General features: G+C 40.8%; 1 protein-coding gene across 1 annotated transcript in view; it reads left to right on the top strand.

Moving 5' to 3' along the window:
- Positions 1–26,836, top strand: part of LOC108787874 (transcription factor 12-like) — a gene marked incomplete at its 3' end in the record, with an annotated part of 99,580 nt that extends 72,744 nt beyond the window's left edge. The window contains exon 6 of the mRNA XM_018557556.1: positions 26,772–26,836. Coding sequence (XP_018413058.1) covers positions 26,772–26,836 — 65 coding nt within the window. The remainder of the gene's footprint in view (positions 1–26,771) is intronic.
- Between the last annotated feature and the right edge of the window lie 78 nt (positions 26,837–26,914).

Here is a 26,914-nt window from a genome sequence, read left to right as displayed (position 1 = left end):
ATGCCATCTACGGGAATCAGCGGGTCAGTCGGGGGGGGATGTGCAGCTTTGCCCTAGGCAAGGCAGCATCACTGCCCTCAGCGAATCTGCCGCTCCAGGCAAATACCTTGTTTGCCTCGCGGCAGATATGCCCCTGCATACTGCCAGGTGTAATTTTCTGCCTTGCGCTTCCCTTTTTTTTAGTTGGATTTGAAGTCTGCTTTTAACAGAGTATCAATTCAATGCAGTATGTTTTGTGGTATGTGCAGTTAGGCCCATTGCTTCTAAACTACTTTGCTCAGAATTTTCCATTCACTTAAAGGAGAATTATGAGGCGAGTGCTTTTCACTCAGCCTCATAATCTGAGCCGACCTGTGACAATGAGACTGTCACAGGTCGGCTCAGTAGATCGGGAAGTCCTGTCACTGTAGAGAGCCGTGACGGGAGTGACTGGATTCTCCCCTCCCCTGTCCGATCCTCTAGCGCTGACTGGCGGAACAGATGGGGGAGGGGGCGGATACAGCTGGCTCTGCCTCTAGATAGGCAGAGTCAGCTGTCACACACGCAGCTGGGCGGATCCAGACATAATTGTCGGGATCCGTTTCAGCTGCGGCGTCTCAGTACACCGCGAGCTGCAGCTATACTGAGCTTTGGGTAACGGCAGGACGCTAGTTTGTGTCCTCCCATTACCCTTAGGAGAACTATGGAGAAAAGCCCTGACCCCATAGTTCTCTAAAGATTTCTGATTATATTGGCTCAATAAGTTAATTTCTTTAAAAAAGAAAAACCCCAAATGCACGGCATACAAATCTTTTAGATCTTATCGGCCAGGTCAGTGAACATTGACAACTGCTTTGTGAGGGTGTGTCTGGTTGGATATTATATAAATAGATTTTTGTGTGTAGTCCCTCACACTATTTTGTATTTTATGAAGCTTGTTGCTGCCTAAATCCAAAGAGTAAAAAATTGTGTAACCAACCTGGCAGACAAATGTTTTCTCTAACAAAACAAAGATTTTGTACTTGCCATGTGTCGAATGACACAAATTGAGACGTTTTGTTCACTTAGGACATGGCTTCGTTTTTTGGACAGTGACCGTTCATGTGCAAGTTCATAAAAAGTGTCACCAAGAAACACTTTTTAGGCAGCTTGCATGATAAAATATTTTCAATTTACACCAGCTCAGTCCGCTGTGGTGGGATAAATGTATGTGTGTTTAACATGCAGTGCATTCATCAGAATCCGCTTTATTGGCCAGGTATGTACAGGCAAACAAGGCTTGTAATACATGTAGCCCTCAATTTATGCTGGGGTTAGGTTCCTGAGGGAATGGTTGTAATTTGAAACCTAGTATATAATGTAAGTCAATGGGAAGTGAGGGAGTTATCTTCCAGACCTTTCTCAAAAGTGACATAAGTAATAAAATACAGGCACATTATATTTAAAGCTGCTGCATGAGCTCATACAAGGAGCTTTCAATAAAATGTACCTGCATTATGTTATTTATGTCAAATGAGAGAGGCTTGCAACTGAACTTCCTCACTTTCCACTGACTCACATTATTTACTGGGTTTTAGTTTACACCAGTTTCTGCTTAGAACTATTCCTTGTTCCGAGAGAGGCTTGGAACCCAACTCCCTCACTTCTCATTGCCATACATTATATATGTGGTTTCAATTTACAACACTTCCAGAAAAGGGTGCCATTTGGAATCTGTGCAAATTGAACCGTTGTAAACCGAGGGCCACCTGTAATTGAAATGCACTGCCTAACACACTAAAATGGACCAAACCTTGTGCATGGAGCATTTTGGCAGCACACGCGAGTTGGGGTGCTTTTAGAATGCCATTCGCAATGAATGGCACTGCATCACCCTTACACTACGTTTGTTAGCACGTTTTTCCATTTCACTGGCGGTATGATTTTTTATTTGTTTTTCCTTATTTTCTCTTTTTTAAATTTTCTCTTTTTTTTACTTTCAAACTTCCGCTCGCAAGGGACGGAAGTCGTCAGCCGCGGGAGGACACAGCGGGGATCGCTGACAAGGTAAGACCTGTACGCTGTATTCCCGAGTGTGGCTCGGGGTTACCGCTTTGTTAACCCCGATCCACACTCGGGAATACCAATGGAAACGCGCGGAAGAACGCCCCAAAGAAGCTCCTGTACTTCTATGGGCGTAGGGCGTTCTTCGGTGCGTTCCTACGCGCTGAAATACGCCCAGATGGCATCCATGCCCATAGGAAAGTATGGGGTTTTACAGCGCGTCGATCAGCGCTGTAAAACGCCCAGGTGTGAACCTGGCCTTACTGATGATGCTGGCCTTGCATAGCCATTCATTATGCCTATTGTCAGTAACAGAGATAACATTTTCTTCCACCTCTGAGACTTTACAGCCCTCACATCTCTCTCATCCTGACCCCCGAGGGTGTTGGGCTGCTGCTTGTGAAGTCTCTACATCTCTGTGACTGACAGCAGGGGACAGGCTGAGTTTTCTCTGCCTGTTGTGAACATTGAAACACTGCTGTAAACTATATTGTGCAGGCACTCTTCGTCACACAGCTTCAGGTGTTGGTAGCTCCATAGGCAGCAGTCAGTCAGGGATGTCAAGAGTGAGTAGAGGGGGGCACTACAGAAAGCCTAGAACAGCACTAACAGTGTCAGACGGTGGTGAAGAAATTTGCAATACTGACAAAAGGCGTTTTGAATTGCTATAGCAAGCATCCGTAAGAGCTGGTTCACACCAACCGTATGCTGAACAAGTTTGTTTTAGCATGCAGCGGGTTTTTGCTGGGTGGCAGCGGTGTGTAGTGGTGTCTTGTGTTGTAACAATTTTTTGTTGGAAAACAAAATCTCTATTGGGAACCCGGACCGCAGTGAAATCCTGACGTGAGCTATAACAATTCCCCAGCATATCCAAAAGATTTTAGATATATTTTAACGGCACTAGTGGAAATTTGTTTTGTCTTTTTTCCCCTTTCATTTTTAAACGGTAATCCTGTGAGTTCACCCCTCCACTGTATCTGTGGATTGAGTCATGTTTGAAGTCAATCCTGGATAGCAAGCATGTTTGCATTTGTCCATCTCCATGGCATGGGGGCTGATGGGATTAGTAGTACTTTTCTTCCAGTTCATCTGACAGGAAACGACAAGGACACTGATTTTTTTTGCAAGAGCAAAAGGTATTTCTGTACTTGCAGAAAATGTTAATGACCTGAAAAAAAGAAAACACAGTGCCGCTTAGAAGTCCTTAGATGTGGTAGCTGCATTAATTACATTTTTGTTTATGGGTTAGGTTTTCCTTTAACTTGCTAGCCATATAATAAAGATGTGCTTGACTTTACTGTACCTATGAGGAAAATGTCCTAAGAGAATTTACCATTGGTAAAGTGGCAATCAAATCTGCTGATGCAAGGCTTTCAAGTCATACTGCCTAAAGTAATGATAAGAAATGTAGACAGCAATGCAGTTATCCTCCAACTCCAGCCACCGAACCCCCGGTGATTTTGCATGCACGCCCAGAGGAAATCACACGCCACTTGGTGGCCTCTCATTGTGTTGCCTCTCCTTTAAAATGTATGTATAGCCAAAATATTTTATTTTTCCTAGGGCTTGTTTAAACCATTTAGATCATATTAAAAAAAAACCCAGCAATGTCTGGAACACTATTGAAAGAAATGTTTGCAAATATTTGCACACAAAATACAGATGCAAAGCTGTTGAATGAGTGTCCAGTACTGGAGGAAAGGTTTTGTGATTAGCTGGGATTAAGGATTGTCACATTTTTGTCTGGCTACTCTGTGACTGCAATGAACACCTGTGGCCCATCCGGGTGTTTTTTATGGGCATAAACACGCTTGGTATTTTAGGACAAAAAGTGGATTTTCTTTCTTGTTTGTTGAGGACAGGAAGTCAAACTGTCGGATTATACTGCTGCCTACCGGAGGATTGGACACTAACAAACAGGGAACCTTGATGCTGCATGGGATCTAGGAAGTTAGAAGTTGCTTTAGGCTTGTGTGTCTTTCAGTCTCAAGGATGAGTAGTGTTTTTAGGAAGTCTTTTTCTTAGGGCTTTTCTGCGGGATGACTCCTTGGTAAGGCGAAGAAGTTCACCTTTCTTTAATGCCTACACTTTTATAAAATTTCCCATATACTGCATTCTGTTGGTCAGACTGACTCTGTGTGATCAAATCTTGGATTTCTGGGTGTCCACAAGAGCCACTGTTACACTGCCTGAAGGTGTTCTTTTTGCCCTAGTCACATTCAGGGTTTTTCTCTGATAGCTTTCATCTTGCTTTGGCTGTTATTGTAGACATGGAGCTTTTTGTTATTTCTATTGAGACTGGTTCTAGTCTTCCTTCTACCTGGGTATAGTGCTTGGGGTTCTGTGTCTTTCCCCAGTTACTAAAGGAAGGTCATCTGTCTCCCCATTGACCATGGTTTAGGCTACTGTTTTTTGTTGTTTTTTTCCTGTCCATAGATTGTTGTTCATTCCACCCTCCTGGTTGGATCAGGTTGTGGTCTGTGGCTGGCATCTCTTTTCCACGTCAATACATTTCCTTACAGGTTAAGTAACCTTTCCCTTGGTCCCTGGGCATCATGTGTAGTTTCCCATCTTCTCCTGGTCTGATTAGTTTATTCCCTTTATCAGGTGGGAGATTCAGCCTCATCCGTTATTAGATTTGGGTGTTGGTCCTTCAGGCAGCTCTTAAGTTGCAGGTAGTTCCTGTTCTTGGGCCTGTAGGCAGTTTGCTGTTGTTCATCCCTCAGTTGGACTGCTTTTAGACATCCCAACAGTTAATGATTCTGTGTCCCATAATGGTTGAGAAAGAAAATAGGATTCTTGTACTCCCCGTAAAATCCTTATTCTTGGAGTCCATTGTTTGTGTTTGAATGTAGGTACCACCCCTTCGGTGTAAATGATTATGCTCCTGGCAACTGCTTGCTGGAAAACAGGCATGCCAGTTAGCTAGCTTACTTTCTTATTGTTTGCCAGTGTTCAATCCTCCTGTAGGCAGCAGTATAACCCGACCATTAAGGACTTTCTTGTGTCCCTCAATGGATGCCAAAAAAGGGTTTTACAGTGAATACAAAAATCAGTTGTTATATGCTAGTACAATCTTTTAAAATATTAGTTGGTCTCAAAAATTAACACTGCTGCAAATTCTTATTCCCTTTGCAAATTTTTCTTTTAGATTTCCTCTCATTGAGTAGTAAGGTCACTGAAAAGATTCCTTTTGCAAACCATGCACTCACAGAAGAACCTTACACATCCCAAAGGGTGGCCTCTCTTCTTGTCACTTCTTGTATGTCACTTTTCTTGGCAAGAGTCTGATCAGCCAGAAGCATTTTATTCTATCTTCTGTGCTCTACTTTTAAGATGTTTTGTTATACATCGCTGTGTGAAGGTCACTATGTAAACCTAAAATCAACACAAACTACTAGCTTTGTTTCTTAAACTATAGGCTGCTTGTTAAAGACAGATATGTTTTTGCCAATGAAGCTTGTATCATAGGATACACTGAATACTGTCTAAAATATATAGTTTGCCTGTCTGCTTTTTGTTTCTACAGCAAATTTTCATATTAGTTCTAGTTATTGTAACCTCCATAATAAAGCATTTCTTTTATAGCCTGTACAGTAGCTATCTGTAGTGATGCAGCAATATTACACCCAGATGTAGTAACATTGTTATTTTGATATTTATGAGGTTGTCCAGTTATGACAAGTATGTGAGGCAAAGATATTCCTGGCCTCTGAGATGGGAAACATTAGGCCCTTAGAAAGTTTCCACAGACAATAGCCTTTCCTCTCCAGGTTGGTTGCCTATTTGCGGTGCTTCGCAGTCATTTTGAGCTTTGTCTTTTAGCCACATTTATTGATATTTTATGTACAGCATAGATTTGAGGCAATATTAAATCTACTTTCCGGCCCCACATCCATCCCTTTCCCCACCCTCCTTTTACTAATCGCTGGAATAAAAAATAAAACTTAAATCCTTTTACTTCTGATAAATCTGTGGTCCACATGACGTTCTGGATCCAACTCTTCTGTTGTCTTTATGTACCTGTAGGTGAGTTTCTTCTTGACGTGTCGGCATCACCACGCATGTGACATAGTTACTTTGGCTATCCTAAAGGGAGGGGGTCCTCTCAGAATCCAGAAGGTGGGCTGGAGTGATGACTGCAATGTGAGTGGACATGTTTTAGGTGCTGCTCTACATTGGCCCACTTGGATCTGCTGTCAAGGGGCACACACCTGCTTGCAACCAGCCATGAAATACCTGCAACTATAAGGAAATGTGGCACTTCTGTATCAGTTGAAGATCGGTGTGTAATCTTTACTTCATCAATCCGCCTACAGCATTTGTCTCAGGCAAAATCTCTAATGTGTTTCATGCATAACTTGTGCTTAATCATAGAGCCTCAGAAAAAGAAGTGATGACTGCAGTGTGAGGGGACCAGTCAGCATGGGCACAAATGCAGTGCTAGATTACTGGTTCCCAGCACCAGAAAACAGCACCGGCGAGGGGCATGTATGTCAGATGCAGCTGAATGTAAAAATTGCTGCACTAGGTAGTGAAAGAAAATGCTGAGGGGTGTGAGGGGGTTTACGTTTTGCCCAGAGATGTGCTTTAGAGCTTACTAAGGATTAAATGCATTGCACATAAAATCTGTTGAATTTTCTGATGGTTTGTGTGGCAAATATTGTATATTTACAAAAAATCTTTACATATTTTTAGTCCTTATAGGTGGTGTGCGTTTTAGCAGTTAGTTTTGTTTTGGTCATTTTATAAGTTGTCTAATGAGCAAGGTGTAACATTTCACTCTTTTGCATTACATGTGTTTACTTCATAATATACATATTGCACGATTTATGTTTTTTAAAAAAACTTTTAGGCACAGAAAATTGATCTTGCGTGAATATGGCACTGATAATACACACTGATTATCTGAGGAAACACTGATAATACCACAGTATATCTGATGAAACACTGATAATACCACAGTATACTGCAGTGTTTCAAGTGCCTTGGTTTTTCTGGTTTCGCAAATGTATACACACTTGCATGTAAGGAATAGTATACATGGGCATTTGGGATGAATGTCTACTTTTATTCCTATTTATGAGCCATTGTGAATATCTAAAACTTCTACTGACATGAAAACATTTGTTGGTACCCTTACATCTTATTGCAACAATGCTTCATTCCTTCTCAAAATCTTTTGTAGATCATAGAGTAGGGCAAAGAAGTGTAAAAAGAGATAACATTTTGCTTATTCTTCAGAGAGATTCTAAAATGGTCTGGAAAGATTTGGTGATGTCTCTTAAACGGTTTTCGGAAATTCGTTACGCACGTCTTCTCTTTATTTTGTAATCGGCCTTTTTCATGGAGAATATGAGTAATTTAGCTGATTGTTATAATGTGCTCAAAACTGAACAAGGACCACATAAAAGCAAAGGAGAGATAGTTGTCTGAGGAGATGGGAAAGAAATGACAGAGCAACATGTCAAAGATAAAGGCTGTAAGATCTTCTCCAAGCAGCTTGCTTTTCCTTTGACTACAGTTGCAAATAACAGTTTAAAGTCCATGATGAGTGTAGCCAACCTCCCTGGACATTGCTACAAGAGAAAAGGAAAATACCCATAGAGTTCCAAGATGAGTTCCACCCTCCGGGTGCTTCAGTGTCTAATTGCACAATCTGTCTCTTTTTGAGCCACAGTGAGGTCAAAGGAAGAACACCCAGGTTGACTCCACTGTTGAAAGAAAAACTTCAAAAGCTAGACAGGATTTTGTCAAGCCATCATTTTATAATTTTGTGAGAATGTCCCTTGGACAGATGAGACAAAAGAAGAGCTTTTTGGGAAGTCACATTATGCTTTCAAGGAAAAGAACACTGTGAAACATGGAGGAGGCTGGGTTATGTTTGGGATTTGCTTTGATTCATCTGGCACAGGGTACCTTCTAATCTGTGCAGGGCACAATGAAATCTCAAGTCTAACAAGACATTCTGGAGCTAAACATAATGGCCAGTGTCGCAAAGTTCTGTCTCAGTCACATGTCATGGGTCCTCCCAACAGGATAAGGACTCGAAACACAGCTAAAAGCACACAAGAAGTGCTATGCAAAAAAATTGGATTGTTCTGAAGTGGTCTTCTATGAGCCCTGATCTGAATCCTGTCGAACATTTATGGAACGAGTTGAAACTCGCAGTCTGGAGAAGGAAACCTTCAAACCTGAGTCCATGCATTGACTGTGTGAATACTATCAGTACAGGTATTGACAGCCGACATGACAGGAGAAAACCTAAGTAACTTTTTACCCGGCTGTGCAAGGTGTATAGCTAAAGTGAGGAAAACTTTTAGCTTGTTGGAATATTACCATTATCTTTTCACAAGAGACAATACAAGCGTTAACACACACGGAACAACTTTGACTCACTATTTGACAGAGAAACATTTCTTTGTAGAATCACTTGGTGTTCTCTCCCAGCTGATAATAGTCCTTGAAATGAGACATAAACATGTCACCAAATTGGGCATGTCAAATCAAATATGATGACAAACTATATAAGCAGACACTACATTCAGCGAAAATCATGACCCCTAGATATAGGCTGAAGCACTTTTTCCAGGACCTCCTTATTAATCTTTATTGCAATGCCTTGTTGACCAGACTGTGTAAGGAGATGGGAGGGAATAGGAGATTACACTAAATCTGCTCATTTGGGGATTTCAATCAGGTTAATACCTTCTTTTTATATGCCTAGTTTGCTTTGCACTAGGTTTGTAACAGGGCTTCTTTAAAGCTGAATTTTAGCCTTCCCTTCAGTGTGGTACAGTTGTACCGGCTCCTTTCCTGTACTAATTTCTTACTCAGATTTACCTGTACACTCTAAGCTTTTCACAGTGTGCAATAGAAGCTGCAGTACATTAGAGCCTGCCTCATTTACTGGCCGGAGGAAGTCTACCATCATTCCTTTCCAGCCTTGCTGCCCTGGCCTGCCCTTTTTCATTCATTGGATTCCAGTTCTTAAAATAATGGATGCTCAGCATCACATGTGGGTGTTCTTAAATGCAGCTTGCGTGCAAATGAACCTTTGAATGCCCTCTCCTTCAAACTGACATCTGCCCATCAAACTATTTTTGTACTTGCATAACTCCTCCCAAGTGTTAGCCCACTGCTTGCATACAGGGCTGACTGCTCTTGAAAGGAGTACTGAAGCAGGGTGCTGTGATTTTATCCCGAAAGCTTTGGAAAACCCTGTTGGCCCCTCCCACCAGCCCTGATCAGCTTGTATTGCATAGCAAAACACGGATACCTAATAATTACCTCACAGGGTCTAAAATAAGCTATGTAATCAAAGCAGGTTTTATTCAAACATTTTTTTTTAGTTTGTAGATGGGGGGAAATGAGGGACCCGGGAAGACAAAATAAAAACAGACTAAATGTCGGCTTTAATGTGTTGGTTAAATTATTTGTATATGAATCTCATCATTTTTAATTTCGCCAGCAGGTGGCACTGCAACTGAAATCTGTAATTTCAGGTAGGGAAAAGTCTGAAAGCTGCAGCATTATTTTTTGGGTGTTTACCTTGTAACAATAAAAAAAAAAAAAACTCCCTTTAGTAAACACAAATTGCATGAATTTCCTTCTTGAAGATTTAAAAATGTCTTGTCACCACCTCTGTATACTGCTGTCTGGATTTGAAGATGCCACTCATACACAGCATACAGGTGTTGTTGTCATGATGCACTACTATAAAGTGGCTTATTTGTAAAGTGTAACTCTAGGTAACAGCGCTGCGTGCTCACGGACCTGTTTTAACCTTGGGAAATCAATGTTTAATTTCATTCGTATTATGCGTCGAAGCAGAGAAAATAGATAGCAAGGGTCAAACTATTGTGTGACTGGGATTCTCCAATTAAAAGATCTTTTTGTGCTTGGGAATGCTATATCTTAAGCTTCTAACAGTGTAAAAATATATCCTTTGCATGGTTTACCTGTGCTTTACAGTTCTCCAGCAGGAGAATCTGGTTGGTGATCCGTATATAAATATTAATTTTGTGTAAAATGCTCAAGTTGGCCTCCAAACATATTTACCTGTAAGAATGAAACTTCTTTTAACACTCCTTATTCCTAGGAAACAAAGCAGTAATCACTAACACCAGCCATGTCATCTACAGAAGTCTTTCTTTTATAACGTAATGTATAAACATGTTTCCATGTCTCGTGCTTGTGGGTCATTTTGGATCTCCTTTTTTTTTTCTTTTTAGAACAACAGGGTTTAGCTTGTTATATAATTACATCATAAAACAAGAATTTGTTATACTAGATCGAACACTTTTTTTTTTCCTTGCAAGTATTTTTTGTTTGTTTACAATTTGCTGTCATATCATTTCAGTCGATGATCTGATCTCTGATGCATTTAAATCGGAGATGACAATTTCCATATTTCCCCTCAGCACTCCCCTTTATCTTTCCTCCTTTTCATTGTTCAGAATTTGTTTTGTGAAAGATAAGTGTACAACACAGATACTTTGATGTGGCACAATGAATAATGTTATCCTTGATCTCTGGCTGAATGGAATATCCTTCCTCAGACAGAAGGAAGTTTTTAGCTTCAGGTTGTCTGTTAACTTGCACGCTATGTTTCAGCCAACGCGTAAAGGCAGTTATAAACAGTACTCTATTAATATGCACAACATGACTGTTTTTAGTAGAAGGTTATTAGAATGCTAGTTTGTATCCTCCAGTGAATGAAATGATGTGTGATTATGAAGTCATCAGGCATGGACCAGTAAGACTCGAGAGGCTCCCCCCTCTGAGGTCCTTGGGGTGCCATTGATTGGTGACCATGTGTTTGTGCCCGATAGACTGTGAAATGGTGTGTTGCTACACGGCTGTGCTGCACCTGCGCCCCACCGAGGTGATTGATTGGTTTGGTCATGTGGAATGTTCCCATCTGGTCTGCAGTAATGTGCTTTCTTTTTTTTTTTTCTACAGCAAATAGCAAGTGCTTGCCGGATAGTTAAAGTAAGCAGTTAAGAAAGCTGTTCAAGTCTTCCTTCCCAGAGCATGGAATGAAAATATTTTCTTCCAGCAAAAAAGCTGCAGTCTGATCTACAGGGAAACCCCCGTGAGGCAGAGTTAAATCAAGGATGATGTAAAGTGCTGGCATTAGCCTGTGGTATGGAAAGGCAGGGAAATGTATGATTTCCATACGGGAATTACATTACTGCTGCTTACTACCATACCTTTTTATTAATGGAAGGAATTATTTATTACATGTACATATCATACACATTGTAGCCAAGGGTACAGTGTGCTGATACTGGGCGGTCTTGTTTGATATTTCTTAATCTTCGTCCTTTTTCATAATTGATCTATTCATTGCACCTAATGACTAATTACACATCAGAGCACATCAGTAGCTGCATTCATCATTGTAGAATGTAATAATCAATGGCATTTCAACAAAGGAAAAAATATATATGCAAATAAGGACTCATTAACATTTGCATGAGCTGTTTGAATAATCACGTTGCTGACAAGGCTGTAATTAACAGAAATTGATGCTGAGTTCTGGATTTGATAGTGTGTTTTCTCAGCATTTTATTGTTGTCACTGCGGGGGCTGAAATGAAGTTCTGCTCTACTTGTACCTTGACTGAATCCTTCCACCACAGTCTGTGCCAGGTAATAGAGGTCTCTGCTTGCATTTAACCCCTTTTGTGGCGGGAAGACTTGGCAGAATCCTTTTCAAAGAGTTTCTAAGGGTAAATGAATCTATGAGTTCCTATTTTCGCATGGTAAAGATTATGTAAAAAGGAATGCTTAGTTTAGTTTTACAAAAAAAATATTTTGATATTAGAAATAATTTTTGTGGGTTTTTTTCTCTGTGTGGATCTATAGCTTTTGCTGTTTCACTCACTGATGGACAGTAACCAGCAATCTGAAAACCTTAGTGAGTCACATTTTTATAAAAGCTGACAGTCACGAGGGAGGTTGATTTTCACTGTGCAGATTTGCCATGGTGCAATTTTGTAATTAGGAGACAGCAGCACATGAGTTTGCACAAACTTTTGACATACAGATCATTTTATGGCAGTATAAACGATGTTGACATAATATAGTGTATAAATGTTTGATGGGTTAATCCGAAGCATGGTACATAAAGTTCAAATTTGATGCACTGGACCCTGCACTTTGTCTGCTAGGCAGTGTTTATTGTAATTGAAAGTCACTTGCTTGGGAGAATGCTGGCTAATTGCGTGAAGTGTGCTTTATCTGCCTGGTTTTTTAGCTAGACTCCCCCATGTTCCTCCTCCTTTTCCTGCCTGGCTTCCTGTTTTTGTCATGGATATTAACTGAAATGCACAAAACACAATAAAGCTGTTTATGTCAGTTTTTTGGATGACTGCAAGTGCTGATTATAACAAGTTTAAGGAATTTCCTTTGTTGAATATGCACCCGTGCCATATGGCTGAACATGGAACATTAACTTGACAGGGATAATGGATTGTGCTATATGGAGATGATATTGCCTGCAGCTTTACTATAACTCACTGTGGTTGGGGATCATAGGTTTATAGTACAAAATGCAGCAAATATCCAGATGGATTTACTTTACATTAAATAGCTACTTTCCTTTTTATTTTGTGTTTCTAATTAGTAAAAGCACGTTTGTGGGATAGTAAAGTTTCTAGAGAACATTATATCAGATTTTTGTTACTCTTTATCCATGTTTTTGATATAACAAAACTTATTCTGAAGCTATTAATCCTGCAACAAAAACAATTCTATAAGATTTTAAGCTCCGTTTTGCACAAAAGGTACAGGAACCCAAATGTTTCCTTTATTTCAACTGACTAGAATTTTTAAGAGGATCTTTAATGGCTTGATGTTTAACATTACTGTTTATTATTTCTGTTCTATGTCACAATATCACATTTGCTTTTGCCTTACCATCAAATTCTCACTGCATACAGAAGAGCAGGACTTTTTTTTTCTTCATTTGGCTATTTGATTAACCACCTCAACCCCCATGCTACACCACCTTCCTTTCCAGGCCATTTTTCAGTTTTCAGTGCTGTGATAGTTTGAATGACAATTACTCGGCCATGTAACACTGTACCCAAATGATTTCTATATCTTTTTGATGGATCATTATTTTGGTGAAATGTAATAACCACTGGGTTTTTTAAAATTTATTTTCTGTTTTATTTTACTATATAAAGGAAAAAAGACCAAAATGTTTTGTGTTTTTTAATTTTATTTTTTTATTTTAAGAAACTGTTTCCCTTGGTACAGAGCCTATTGGCACGCAGACACTCTTCTTGATTCCGTGCATTTTGCCTGTGATCTTACTTAAGGTGCCCATACACTGCTCGATTCTCGTATGAGAATGGCAGGAAATCCCGTGATCGTTTGAGAATCGAGCAGTGTGAACGAAGACGTGCGACCGTTTCTACTGTACGGTCGCACATCTTTTGTCTAAGGAGCACGCTAGAAAACCAGCCGGAAATCGTACGTTCAGCATTGCGGTCATCGGAAGCCCGGCCCTCGGGGGCGGGCTTGCGATGATCGAGAGTACGATCTGCCTGTCCAAGATGGGCAGATCGTACGTTTTTTTAATCACTTTACAACCATCGCAAGACTAAGGTCTTGCGATGGTTGTACAGTGTATGGCCACCTTAAGTCAGGCTGAAGAAAGACACAAGTCCACCTGTGCTTTCTAATGACAATGTGATCACAGCCGTTGTATGTGCCTCTGGTGTAGAACAGTAAGTTCTGGGACAATTTTAAATGCAGAATAGCCACTCCTCCGCCAGCCGTTTAAGTACAATGGCGGGTCGGGAGAGGATTAAAGTATGAGCAACCCAATGTAATCACATTTGAAGTTCATTATTGTTAATATTTAAGAAATTACACAGGTTTTCACCTGTATATGTAGCTGCAAGCAGTTTAAAATCCTAGATGAATGCATATTGGGAGTTTGGGTAAATATTTTCAAGCAAGTGGTATGCAGTAGTAGCAAGGTGGTAAAAGTAGCACAAAATACTGAATGTCTCCTAACAAGGGGAGGCTTCTGCTACAGCTTTCAAGTAGTTAAAGAAAAGTTGCCTTGTGTTGCATAGTAACAGCAGCACAGCCACACAAAATGTCACTGTAGTGAGGGTTTTGGCTCAATACTTTAAAAACTTGGTTTCTGGCTCCACCAATCAGTTATACTCGCTTTACTGTCATAATCATGATGGCAGAGCACCTGCCACCTTCTTCCAAAAATATTATGGCTCCAACTCTCCAACTGAGATTATTGCAGAGCAGTTTCTGTAATTGCTGTAGACCAAAATATTCAACTAAAATTGTTGGTGCATAACTGCCTGTGGACTGCCATACTGATTGACAGACTGCATAAAACTAGGGCTGCAACCTAATCGATCATAATCGATAATGAGAATAGCTAGCAACTATTCTCATTATCGATTACTAGGTTGGATCCCCAAGCCCTCTACTCCATGCTGGGAGGAGGGCATGGCAAGCAGTGGGCAAGTGCAATAGACAGCCTGCTATTGGCTATTGCAATTTGAAATGATCAATAGCAGGCTGGCTATTGCACCAGCCCACTACCTGCTATATTTACATTCAGCTGCCATTTGTGGAATCTTACCACTGGCAGCCTTCATTCCCTGTCTGAAGCTGTGCTTACAGTACAATCATTTTTTAAAAACAAATTATAAAAAGGTGGGAAAAAAAGTCATTTTTGGTTTTGGCCTGACAAATTCTGCTGCGGGAGGTGCGTTGCAGTGCCATTTCATTTCAATGGCATCCAAAATGCGCCTCCAACCGACAGTGTGAACGCACGGTACTGCAATGCTGTACATTCCAGTGCAGTGCGATTGTAAAAAATTGTGCATGCTGTTTTATTCTGAAGTAAACTTTTGTAACACTGCCTTTGTGTACTTTATTTTAAATTAAGGATGGTGTTTTATAAAAAATGTTTTATCTAATAAAAAAAATAATAATCTGCCAAATAATCGATTATGAACATACATAAAACACATTGGATTGGATAGGACTAGAGAACTTGCGTCACGTGCGTTTTTGAGGGAAAAGGCCACCACTCTTTGCAGACTACGTTTAAGGCTACGTTTAAATGGGCTGCAATCTGTTATAAATTATCTGATGTTGATCACTTTGAGAGTAGTGGAGCAGCGGCTGCCTCGCATTCAAGAGGCGATACTGCAAGTTTTGCAAGGGGATTTTCTATTGAAATACTGCACTGCAAGCATTTATTTCAGTTTTCATGTGAAGGCGGCCTAAAACTGGCCAATACACCAGTCATTTTTGAGCTAAAAGAGAGAAATAAAAATGCGCAATTCCCCCATCCACGCTAAAACGCGCGTTGCTGCTGTCTGAATACAATAGCCAGCACTGCAGATTCCTCCATCTATGGTTTTTAGTGTAGATGAAGGTATCTATTTTTCTCTTGTTTAACCCGTAGGCTTAATAAGAGAAATCTGTGTATGGCTAGCCTTATTGTGTCTGTATGACAGAGATAGGGGAGTTGTAGATTAAGCTCCTGTGTGAGTAGGGAATAATGGGAGTACGCTTTGGAAATTTAGCTTAGTTGTAGTTGGGCAAATCTGTTTTCTTTGAACTTTGCAGCCTTTGGGAATTCAGCTGAATATCCTCAGTATTAGAAATTAAAATAACCTCAGATCATCAGTTGCTGGCTACCTTGTAAGTGGCTCCCGGCAGCTTCTCTGCACGTGCTCATTACCTGTCTTTGTTGAGGCTGTCTACACACTTTTTTTTGTATATTTGGCCTTGTAAGCAGACCCACATTTATTTCATATTCAGTTGTGTTTCCTTTATGGTTTAGTGACTTGCATTGCAAATACAAAATCTTTTCCTAGAGTACATTTATTACATTTTATTAAGTTAGATTATTTAAATGTTTTTTTCTTTTTTGGGTTTTATTTTTCCCTTGTGTGTGTACTGAGACATAAAATGTTGTTACAAGTTTTTTTGCATCTAATGCAATGCAGTCAAAAATGGAGTAGTGTGGACCTACCTGTACAGCTCTTGAAATGTACACTTATAACACTATAGCTTTGTATTGATTTTAAATATGATTTATATATGGGACCTAATTTAGGAATGTGTTAAGTATGTAACGTGTTGATATTAACTGGTATGACTTACAAAAGACTCTTCTGTGCTATGTCTGCTGCAATACTGGAAAATGGTCAGAGGCTAGGACCCACTGGAATACATAAGCTACAGCTGCGCTAGCCATCAAAACTTACGTTTTTCCTGATGAATGTTTGTTTTTTAGTGTCATGGAAACTGTGACTCAAAGAATGGATATTCTATTCATGTGGGAAATGAACAGTTCCCTCTATAAAGCTTCAGTGACTTCCGAAGCAGGCCTAAAATAGATACTGTGTTCATGTCTCATAGGCATTACACAATGAAACTCTATCATGCAGAGGATTTTATGACCATGTGCTTAGGGTATACATGTTTAAAATGTCTAGTTTACCTGACTTAACACAAATTGTGAATTAAATTCGGTGTGCATATTATAATGATGGCTAATCTGATGGCATAAATGAATAGAAAGTTCCTATAGGTTGCTGCACATACCTGCTGCTTTGCCAGTTCTGACAAGCTGAAAAAGTTGATGCTTGACACACCCATCCCACCTCCTTTTTTATTTTGGAGTTTACGTAATAGAATGACCAAGGCATCAGGGCGACCAGAATGCTCTGAAGCAAAGCTGCATGCATGGGTTTGAAAGATATATCCCTTTCCTTCTTTCCTTTTATCCCAAAAAAGATGTGTTCAGTGCTGAAATCGCACAATATAATGCATATTTCCTAAATGTGGCCATACATTGTACGATTTTCATTCAGAAATCGTACACAAATGGTCTTTTAAAAGAAAATCGAACAGTTTTTCGTTTTTGATATTGTGATCAAAATTTTTCGATCGGTCAGGTGGGAAAATGTTTCACTGAGTGGACTCTGGGGTTTTCGTTTGTCAAAAATCGTAGCAAGAACACAGCTGATGCGCAAAAGGTAATTACCGTATTTTTCGCTCCATAAGACGCACTTTTTTTTCCCCCAAAAGGAGGGGGGAAATGTGCCTGCGTCTTATGGAGCGAATACCTATTGCCCGACGCCCGGGTAATGCAGTTTCGGGCGCCGGGCGAGTAGTTTCTTTTTGTACATTCAGCCCTGCTCCTGACAAGCAGAGCTGAATGTACAGTGGGAGCCGCTATTCGTTTAATACAAGGGATCTAATTAGATCCCTTGTATTAAATCGAGCGGCGGCGGCATCGGCGATCGTGTCCTCCCCCTGCCATGGTTTTCTGGGTCCCCCGTTCCTCTGGGGGACCGTGACCCGTCACGGTCCCCCATAAGAGCTCACCATAGAGCCCATTGAGCAGACAAGACCGTCGTTCTTCATCTGCTCTGTGTGATTTACTGAGACAGCGCCACCTGTCTCCAGCGGTCAGTAACTGCAGCTTCTGTGACAGAATTTCTGTCATAGAATTTCTGTCACAGAAGCCATGCGTCCTATCGTCCGGAGCGTCTTATAGACCGCAAAATACGGTATTTCTGTTATTTCATAAAAAGATTGGTTGGTTAGTGTGGCTAACAAATGATTTTCAAAATCAACATTTGACTATGCTTGATTGGGTTTTCCAGCTATAATCAAACTAGGTTTCATGGCAGAAACTAAAACTTCCGACCGAAAATCTACTAGTGTCTGGCCACCTGAACTTGCTGTAATTGCTGTGCAACATGAAAAATCCTATGGGGAGGGACTGGAACTATGTATGCCACTTTAGTCCTTTGAGCAAGAAGCAGTGTTGAGCCCCAGCACTGTTGACAATAGGCACATCTCTAAACCTGTTTTCAGTTTTATCTGTGAAAGGCAGGTTTTAGTGATGTAGAATTTAAAAGGGCCATGTGCGGATAAACAATACAGGACCTGTCACTGTTGTCTTGATGGTGCAGAGTTTCTTCCTGATCCTGGCTTTTTTACCTAGAGAGTTCAACATATATACAAGAAAGATGACCAGATTTTTCAGTTTTCACTGCATGAATGCTTGCAGGGAGCCTGCATCTTTAAAATTGAGCAATGGCAGCTCCCATATTTCTTTTCACAGTGGTTTACTTTGAAATAAGAATGTAGGCCGAAACCTGCTGACAATTGTTTTAGTTCCAGAAGTAATTGCACTATGACTTGTTTTTATCATTCAGATTTTTTTTTTTTCCTCTCTGAATTAAATGTGTGGTGTACTATTTTTTTTCTTTCTAATGTCCAAGAAACACCTATGTAGCTTTCTAACTTGTGTTGGTGTCTTGTGGCATTTCATATAGACTTCTCAATGTGTTTTTCTAGTAAAGCATATTTTTATTTTATACAATCTTTATTATCCCTAGAATTCTTTTTCCTTTCTTAAATTTCATAGGCCAGCTAGAAAGTGAAAGACAACATTTCACATTCACAAAACCTGTTTCGCCCCACTGCAAATGTGAATATAAGGTGGATTATTGAAGCCTATTTTTTTTTTTTTTTATTGGAGTTTATCATCTTAGTTCATTACCATATGTATTTGCATCTAGTTACTTTTCTTGATATATTTTAATCTGATCTCTTTGTTTTAAGTAAAATGGAAAACAAATTCAGTTTGGTCAAGTTAGCTCAACTTTAATCACTAGCAGACTGCTATTACTTCAGTTGCTTGCCTCGAACTGTATTGATTGGTGGCTGCTGCCTGTGACAAAATGACTGCACTGGGTTAAGATGAAGAATGTGATGAGATAAGCACTAGGTTAGGAGAGTGATTACAACAAGGGACCTGCTAATCACTGACCTCTGTAGGGATCCTCTGGTTTATCACTAATCTTACTTGCACTTGCCATTTTCGTCTGTTGCTGCCTTATCGTTTATAGTCGAGTGAGTAATTTGGCATGGAGAGAACAGGAGGGGAGGGTGCAGCAAGTCCAGCAGCTGGGCTTGTTGTTATTTTAAACATTTACACTGTAGCCAGCAGCATGCTTGGCACCAGAATTGGCCAATAACACTTAGTTTTGAAGAAAGGAAGACATTCATATTGTACATAATGGTGGTTCTGTGAGTGCTGTTATTGCTGTTATTGTAGGTTTGTTTTGTGGCTTGAATTTTTTTTATCCCACTTTTTCTTAGGCGTGTGTTCTTAGAAATATTGTATAGTGGTCCATATTCAAATTGCTTTGACAGGATGATATCTTTAGTAGCAATAGCATTACATGAGTATTTGCATTTTTAGAGGCCTTTTCATCACGCAGTGCCATATTACCAGAGGTTGCCATGTGATTGCCACGCATGCTAATTACATATGGGGTGTGCAGGAAAGTAGTTTGTCCAGCTGCTGAGCTGTCTTTAAAATGGATGCTTCTGGTTTCCTGGTATTTTATGCTGATTCTCTTTCTTCATAATATATATCTATATTATGCAGGTAAGTACTTCTGATTTTCCTCATCTGTAAACTGTTTTGGGTCTGCAGGGGTGTGGAAATTTTGGAAAAAACTACTTGTCCATAGGAACGAGCAGCGGCCGCCGGGGACAGAGGCTGAGGGAGGTGACAGAGCCTGTCACAGCTCCACTGTCTGGCTTCGTCACGGCTCCACGCCCCCAGCCACGTCATGGCTTCACCCACGCCCTCCGCTCCGTCCCTAGTTCTCAGCGATCCGTCCCCGCCCCCCTGCTCTCGGCGCTCCACGCCCCCCGCTCGCAGCGCCACTCTCGGCGCTCAAAGAAAGCCAGCCCTGCTACTTGTCCGTAGCAGGGCTAAAACAGTGCAAAAACCACTTGCCCGGCGCCCGGAACTACATGTCCCGGGCGTCGGGCGATACGAATTCCACACCCCTGGGTCTGTGAATCCGAATGTTGGTCAACCTTATAGCCAGGAAACTAACATTTTCAGTAAGTAGATTAGCAGTGACAACCTCCATGTTATGTTAATTTTGACAGCGGTAGACAATCGTGCATCCCGGGATAGTGATTGATTCCTAATGGCATGTAATGGTATCACATACAATTACACATGGTGTGCCAGCGTTCTGCTGCTTTCAAATGCGGCTGCTGTCACCTGATCGATAACTTGAACAGGTGACAGCTGCCGCTTTTATATGGCAGATTTGGGATTCCTGCTGCAGGAAATTGCGATTTTTTTCCTGATGCAGGAATCCCTAAAAGTACCTACATCATATGTCTGCAGCAGTTGCTATAGCAGCGGGGAGTCTGTTTACATTATTTAAAGCTGACTGTTGGCTTTACTCTGGAAGTGATTCACTTCTACGGGCTCTGAAACACACACACACAATTTATTTTTTTGATATACCCCTTATGTTTAGTTGTTTATTGGTGGTCATTTATTGAAAGCAGCTGCTGCATTGCAGTCCTTATCTATTTTACATGCAAATCAGAATATGGTAAACCCCAGCCCACTGTTTTATCTGCTCTGTCTGTCAATGAGCTTCAGGCCACTGTATTGAAGCAGAATCAGAAGATTACTGATGACCCCTTGCAGTGGCTTGGCCTTTCATCTTCCACCTCAAAACAGTTTAGCTTATTGTTTACAATGGAATCTGATTACTTATCCAAAGGTATTTTTATCTAGATGGTTTAAATGTCGAAGTTCTTTGATTTTATCAGTTAATGACCAGCTTCTTTTCTTATCTGTTAACAAAATGATAAGCTCCCATCCATACTAGGTGCAATCTGCAGTCATTTTATGTGCATTTTAAGTGTTTAGAAGCACATTGTGATGTTTATGGACTTTGAAAACATTTAAAAGAGTGCATTTATTATCCTGTTTTGGTTAGTGCTGTGTTCTATAAAGTGTTGTATTTAGGATATTTTCATGTGCCCCTGAACAAAGACCTCTAGTGAGAAGTGGGTATCAATTGAAAACTTGGTTACAACCAAGGATTTGGTCAGCTTTTAGACAGTTACAGAATGTTGAAACATATCAGTAATCCCTCAATTCTGAAACTCTGCTTTAAAGTAGCTACTGACAAAGTTGAAAAATCCAACAGTTGTACAGTCACTGTTCAAAATGATTGTGTCCACACAATTTCACCAGTAGAATTACTTGCCTATACCTACAGTCATTTCCCCTGATGCCAGTTTTGCTCAGGGGAACATTCATCCAGGAAAATATAGCCTTCATATTGGTTGGCTCAGGGATATCTGCATAGGTTGGGAGTAGTCGTAGGAACATATTTATAAAGTAGCAGTGACTCTGACATTCCATACATGCACTATAGGTGAAATAAGCCCTGTGATTTAAAAAGCATGCACCAGAAAGATACACCTGCAATATACGCTTGGTGAATGTTCTATTCACTGCTTTGTAAATCTTCCCCCATAGAGATTTAATCTGTGCTCTGATATGATGTATCTGTTTGTGATTTTATCTTGTGTCTTTTAGATTACTCAAGGTGAAAACTCAAACTGAAAGTAACACTATTAGCAGAAGTTAAATGGTCAAATGTTTATTTCCCATGGTCAACCAGAATTTTTTTAAAGCGTGGCTTTTAATGATAATACAAGAACATCCTAAGTAATGCATTAGGGCCACCAGCTTATATTGGTATAAGTGCACCTTGTTGTGCAATATAGATCAGAGGCTGTTACTGCAAACTCAGATTTTTTTCAAGCAAGTATTTATGTACTGGATGTCGCACCACTTCTTCAAACGAAATCTGTCCAAACCTGAGCTTATAATATTTCGTCCTCTGCTTGTCCCCTCCACAGACTTCTCCATTAGAGTCAACAGCACTGCCCCTCCCATCAAGTCAGGGTGCTTCGTGTAACTCTTGAGTCCGACCTCTTCTTTTCAGCTCCACATTCAATCACTATCCAAATCTTGCTGATTCAACCTCTAACATTGCCAAAATACGTCCCTTTTTAAAAAATGACACCGCAAAGCTTCTAATCCACTCCCTTGTAATATCTCGCTTCGACTACTGTAACTCCCTCCTTGTTGGCCTACCACTAAGCAGTCTATTCCCCCCCTTCAGTCCATCATAAATGCAGCTGCTAGACTCATCCACCTTACCAACTGAACAGTGTCCGCCAGCCCCCTCTGCCAATCCCTCCACTGGCTCCCACTTGCCCAACATATAAAATTCACTATACTAAGAATAACGTATAAAGCCATCTACAAATCCGCCCCAACCTCCATCACCCACCATCTCAAAATATCAACCAAACCGCCCTGTTCACTCCTTCCAAGACCTCCAGCTCTCTTGTCACCTCCTCGCATGCTCGCCTCCAGGATTTTTCCATGGATGTCTCCAATCCTCTGGAACTCCCTACTCCAATCGGTCCGCTTATCCTCCTACCCTGTCCACCTTTAGGCGATCCTTTCACTTTTTCCATTAAATCAAGGAGTTGGTATTTATTGTTTACCTTTTGTGTTAATACATACTTTAGAAGACCCATAGATATCTGCAAAGAATTATGGTGATGAAATATCTGTATGTCTTTGAACCTCAGGGATGGTAGTATTGGCACATATACAACGAACATGTTTTCTAATTGGCACCCATTGTACAGAGGTTTAGCAGCAATTCTGTGACGAATAGCTTTTCTCGCTGTTGAAAGTGCTCATTATTGCTACTTGGAAATCCATACAAGGCCCATTTATTCATTTAAATGTCACTTCTTGGGCCTTCAGATCAGGAAGAATCAAATTGTGTTTTGCCACCCTTACTTTGTGCCGGTCGCAGCCCTTATGCAATTTCTTTTCTTTAAAAGCAGAATTGAGCCCTCCTATCTTCCCATGACAGTAGCATGTTAGCCTCTATTTAGATCTGCAGTTGCCATGGTGCTGCACATGTCATTTGCTTTGACACTAGCCATTTGAGTAAAGACATACAAATGGTCATCAAACCACAAGTGAGTCCAAAGTGTCTTTTAATTGCTCATAATATAGTCACATAAAAACAGCCAGTTTGTTTTGGGGGGGAACAAAACACCCCCTTCATTAGGGCTTAGATGATTCCATTTCAAGCCCCCTATTAAATTAATTAAATTCATGTCAAACCACGCAAATGGGACTTTTAGACCCCATTCACACTGAGCGACATGCAAATCGCGCGACTTTGAGCGACGTGTCGCGCGACATCTTCCTATTGGGCTGTATGCAATCAGGAGCAATATCGCTCAAAATCGCTCTAAAAAAGCGTCATGTAGAAGCGACAAGCTACCAGCGACGAGCTACAAGCGATATTGAGCGACATTGAGCGACGAGATGTGAACAGCTACATTGAATTGTATTGGTGAAGCTACATAGAGCGATATAGTGCGGAAATATGAGCGATATCGCTACAAAAATCGCGCGATAAATCGCTCAATGTGAACGGGGCCTTAAGGTGTCTGAAAAATGTTTTTTAAAAACAAAACTTGACATACTGTAAAGGTACAACTCTTATTTAGTATATGCCTGTATCGCAGAGTATAAAGATCAGTAACAACGCACAGTACAGATGTCAGTGGTGCAATGCAGATACAGAGGCCAGCTGTGTGGTGCGCAGTGCAGAGGTCAGGGTGTGACGCACAGTACAGAAGTCAGGGTGTGACGCACAGTACAGAGGTCAGCGGTCAGTATGTAACGCAGTGCAGAGGTCACAAAGAAAGTACAGGGACTTACAGTTGCTTTGACCTTTTCTTTTTGTGGTAATGGTGGGGTAGCAGTGAGGTTTCCTGCACGTCCAGCCGGCTCCAGGTGCTCTCTCTCCTGCGCAGCAGAAGCCGGCCAACTGCGGTTCGGCAGTCTTCCTCTCCCACCAATGGCAGCTGAGGTGGGCAGAGGAAACTGCTGTGGCCGCCGAGGAGCCCAATCAAAGAGGGCACAGACAATGGCAGTTTAGCTTCTTGTTCTCTTCTCCCCGCCGCCGTCTTAAAGTCAGAGTTACTGAAAAATGGCCTGGATGGGGAGGGGGTTTAACACCGCGGATGTCAACTGGTTAAAGTCACCGCTGCCGTAAGGATTTAATCTCTTCCCTCTCGGCCGCTCTGCTGTTGCAGCAGCCAAGAGGGGAGAGATTAAAGTGACATTAAACCCTCAGATTGTTTAACATAAAACAATAGTGTAATGTGTGCATTACTGTAATCCATGGTTGTTTCCCTTCTCTTTGATGCTCTTCCTTTTAAATATGTATCTGTTCTCATGCTTGGAGAGAACTTCCCTTTTCAGCTCAAGGCCTCTTCCTGTAGTGCTGGCTCAGGTTACAGCCTATACACAGACACCGTGTGAGACAAGGCAGTCTGCTGAAAAGGGAAGTTTCCATGTGCATAGGTTTCCATGCAAGATTGAGACCCCGTTCACATTGAGCGATTTATCGCGCGGTAATTCCCGCGATATCGCTGCAAATTACCGCGCAATATCGCGCTCCAATGCACTCCAATGGGGCAAAGGGTCCTGCTGTCGCGGGTTGTGTGTCGCTACAGCAGGACCCTTTTTGGAGCGGATTTAGCCGCGATTCAAGCTTGCTCAATGCAAGCTTGAACGCGACATCGCGCGGCAAATCTCGCGATGTCGCGCAATATGCAAATCGCGTGACAAATGCGCGATTTGCATATCGCGCAGTGGGAACGGGGCCTAAGATTACAATAATTTCACATTTTAACAAAATACAAATCTGCTAACTTGCATAGATGTGGTGTCGCATATGAGGGACACAAATATCATCCCCACAAAGAATGCAGGGAATAAATTCACACCGCACACAATTTCTCCAACCATGGACCAAATGAGTCTGCAATAATATAACTGGTCTTGATCTGGTCCGAAACCACCTATTGGATTGGAATAATAACATGTAATCTGGAGGTTTTTAGTTTGTAATATCAGTTGGTCAATATCCATTTTTTCCCGATTTTGTAGTATTCATGAATAAACAGAACACAATAGTGGTCAGGAACTTGCTTTGGACTGTGCATTGTTGTGGGCTGGAAGTACCCCATTATTTGTTTTTTGAGTTAAAGTGACATTAAACCCTCAGATTTTTTAACATAAACCAATACTGTAATGTGTACCTTACTGTAATCCATGGTAGTTTCCCTTCTCTTTGCTGCTCTTCCTTTTAAATCCTCATGTCTTCTCATGATAGTGGAGAACTTCCCTTTTGCAGCTCAGGGCCTCTTCCTGTAGTGCTGGCTCAGGTTGCAAACTGCAAACGTACACACAGACACCGTGTATCTATTCCAGAGACGAGGCAGTCTGCTGCAAAATAGAAGTTCTGTCCAGCATGAGAACAGATACAGATTTAAAAGGAAGAGCAGGGAAACAACTATGGATTACAGTAAGGCACACATTACACTATTGTTTTATGTTAACAAATCTGAGGGTTTAATGTCACTTTAAGTTTCTTTCTATAAATACAATGACCAAATATGCTGTACATAACCCTTCTTTTGCCACACTCCTCTCATAAGCGTCCAGTACATAAATCATCTTGTTTATTAATGTCTACGTATCTATAAATTACTGTTGCAAGTGTATTTGTTTTGAAACCTTTTCAGTAGCTGTCATGCTTTGCCCAATGTTGTTTATCATTTTATGTACAAGTCTCATTTTTAGTTATAGGAAATGCTGATGCTGAGTAATGTGAACAGCTTGATTCATGCTACTTCAAGTAATTCTGCCTAGTCGCATATTTGCTTTCAGCCTCATGTCTGTGGCTTAAAAATATCTTTTCCTTGCATTGAATATCTTATAATTGTGATGCTGCAACTAGTGTCAGGAACGACTTTAAAATGTAGCATTAGCACAAGTTCGAGGTAGCACATGCTGTTCAGGTAGTTTTTTTAGCACACTACTGCTAATATTAGAGTGTGCAAAAGTGTCGGCTTCTGTTTGTGTTCAAGGGTTTTAGGCTTCCAACATGCAGTATTTCTTTGCCAGTGTTGGAAGAGCATTGAATTGTTCCTTTTTAGCTTTGAAGTCACCTCGGGGGGAGGCATGGAAATGCAGCAGTAATGTATGGCAGCTCTGCAGTGCTTGTTGAGTTTTAGTGCAACACAAAGCTAAGCAAATTGACTGACAGCTTAGTACACTGTGCACCTACTGCTAGCAACTTCTGAATATCAGAAATGGGTGCTCATTGTTGGGGCACTCATCTGTACACATCTCTAGTCAAAAGTGCCTATACAATGGAAATCCCTTCTTGTGAGTTCCAGCTAGAAGATGCAATGGCTGGTGGCGGCACAGTTTTCTTTGCAGTTGAACTTCTGATATAATCTCTTGAAACAGCACATGAGTGTGTGTCTGTGTCACCTAAATATGTCCATATTAGAAGTGTAGGACAGTGTCCTTATTTTTGACATAGCTGAGCCACTGCATATTATGTTGACATAGCTGCGTGTAGATCCACTTCTAGTTTTATACTGAGCCACTCAATATAAAACTCATTTTTCTTTTGCGCTTGATTCAGGATGAGAATGTAGGCCTTGTAACACTTCCAGGAACTAATTGTTTACTGATAATTACTGATCCCAAAAGGCAGGTTTTGCTTTGACGTATAGTAAAGAAATAATGAATCGTACATTTTTCTTGTAACTCGTTAGTAATGATTTATACTTTTTTGTTTGCCAACATTTGGTGTTTGTGTTCATGTGCCAAATAAATATAGTGGATAAGCTGGTTTGTAATAATACTTGTACATTCAAAGTAACAAGGTTTTTTTCTTAACTTCAATTTTTTTTTTACTTTTATAGGGAAAACCGCAGACAGAGGTCCTTTTCCACTCTATGGCCGAGATTCTGCAGTGCCTGGTTGTCAAGTAAGTTTTAATTGCTCATCGCAGATTTGTTTTTAAGCACTTTGGGGGGAATTTATCAAAACTGGAGCAGAAGAATCT

The sequence above is a fragment of the Nanorana parkeri genome, unplaced genomic scaffold, assembly GCF_000935625.1.
Source record: "Nanorana parkeri isolate BGI_ZX_2015 unplaced genomic scaffold, ASM93562v1 scaffold290, whole genome shotgun sequence".
In the NCBI taxonomy this organism is placed as follows: domain Eukaryota; kingdom Metazoa; phylum Chordata; class Amphibia; order Anura; family Dicroglossidae; genus Nanorana; species Nanorana parkeri.
This window is presented reverse-complemented; position numbering and strand designations above follow the sequence as displayed.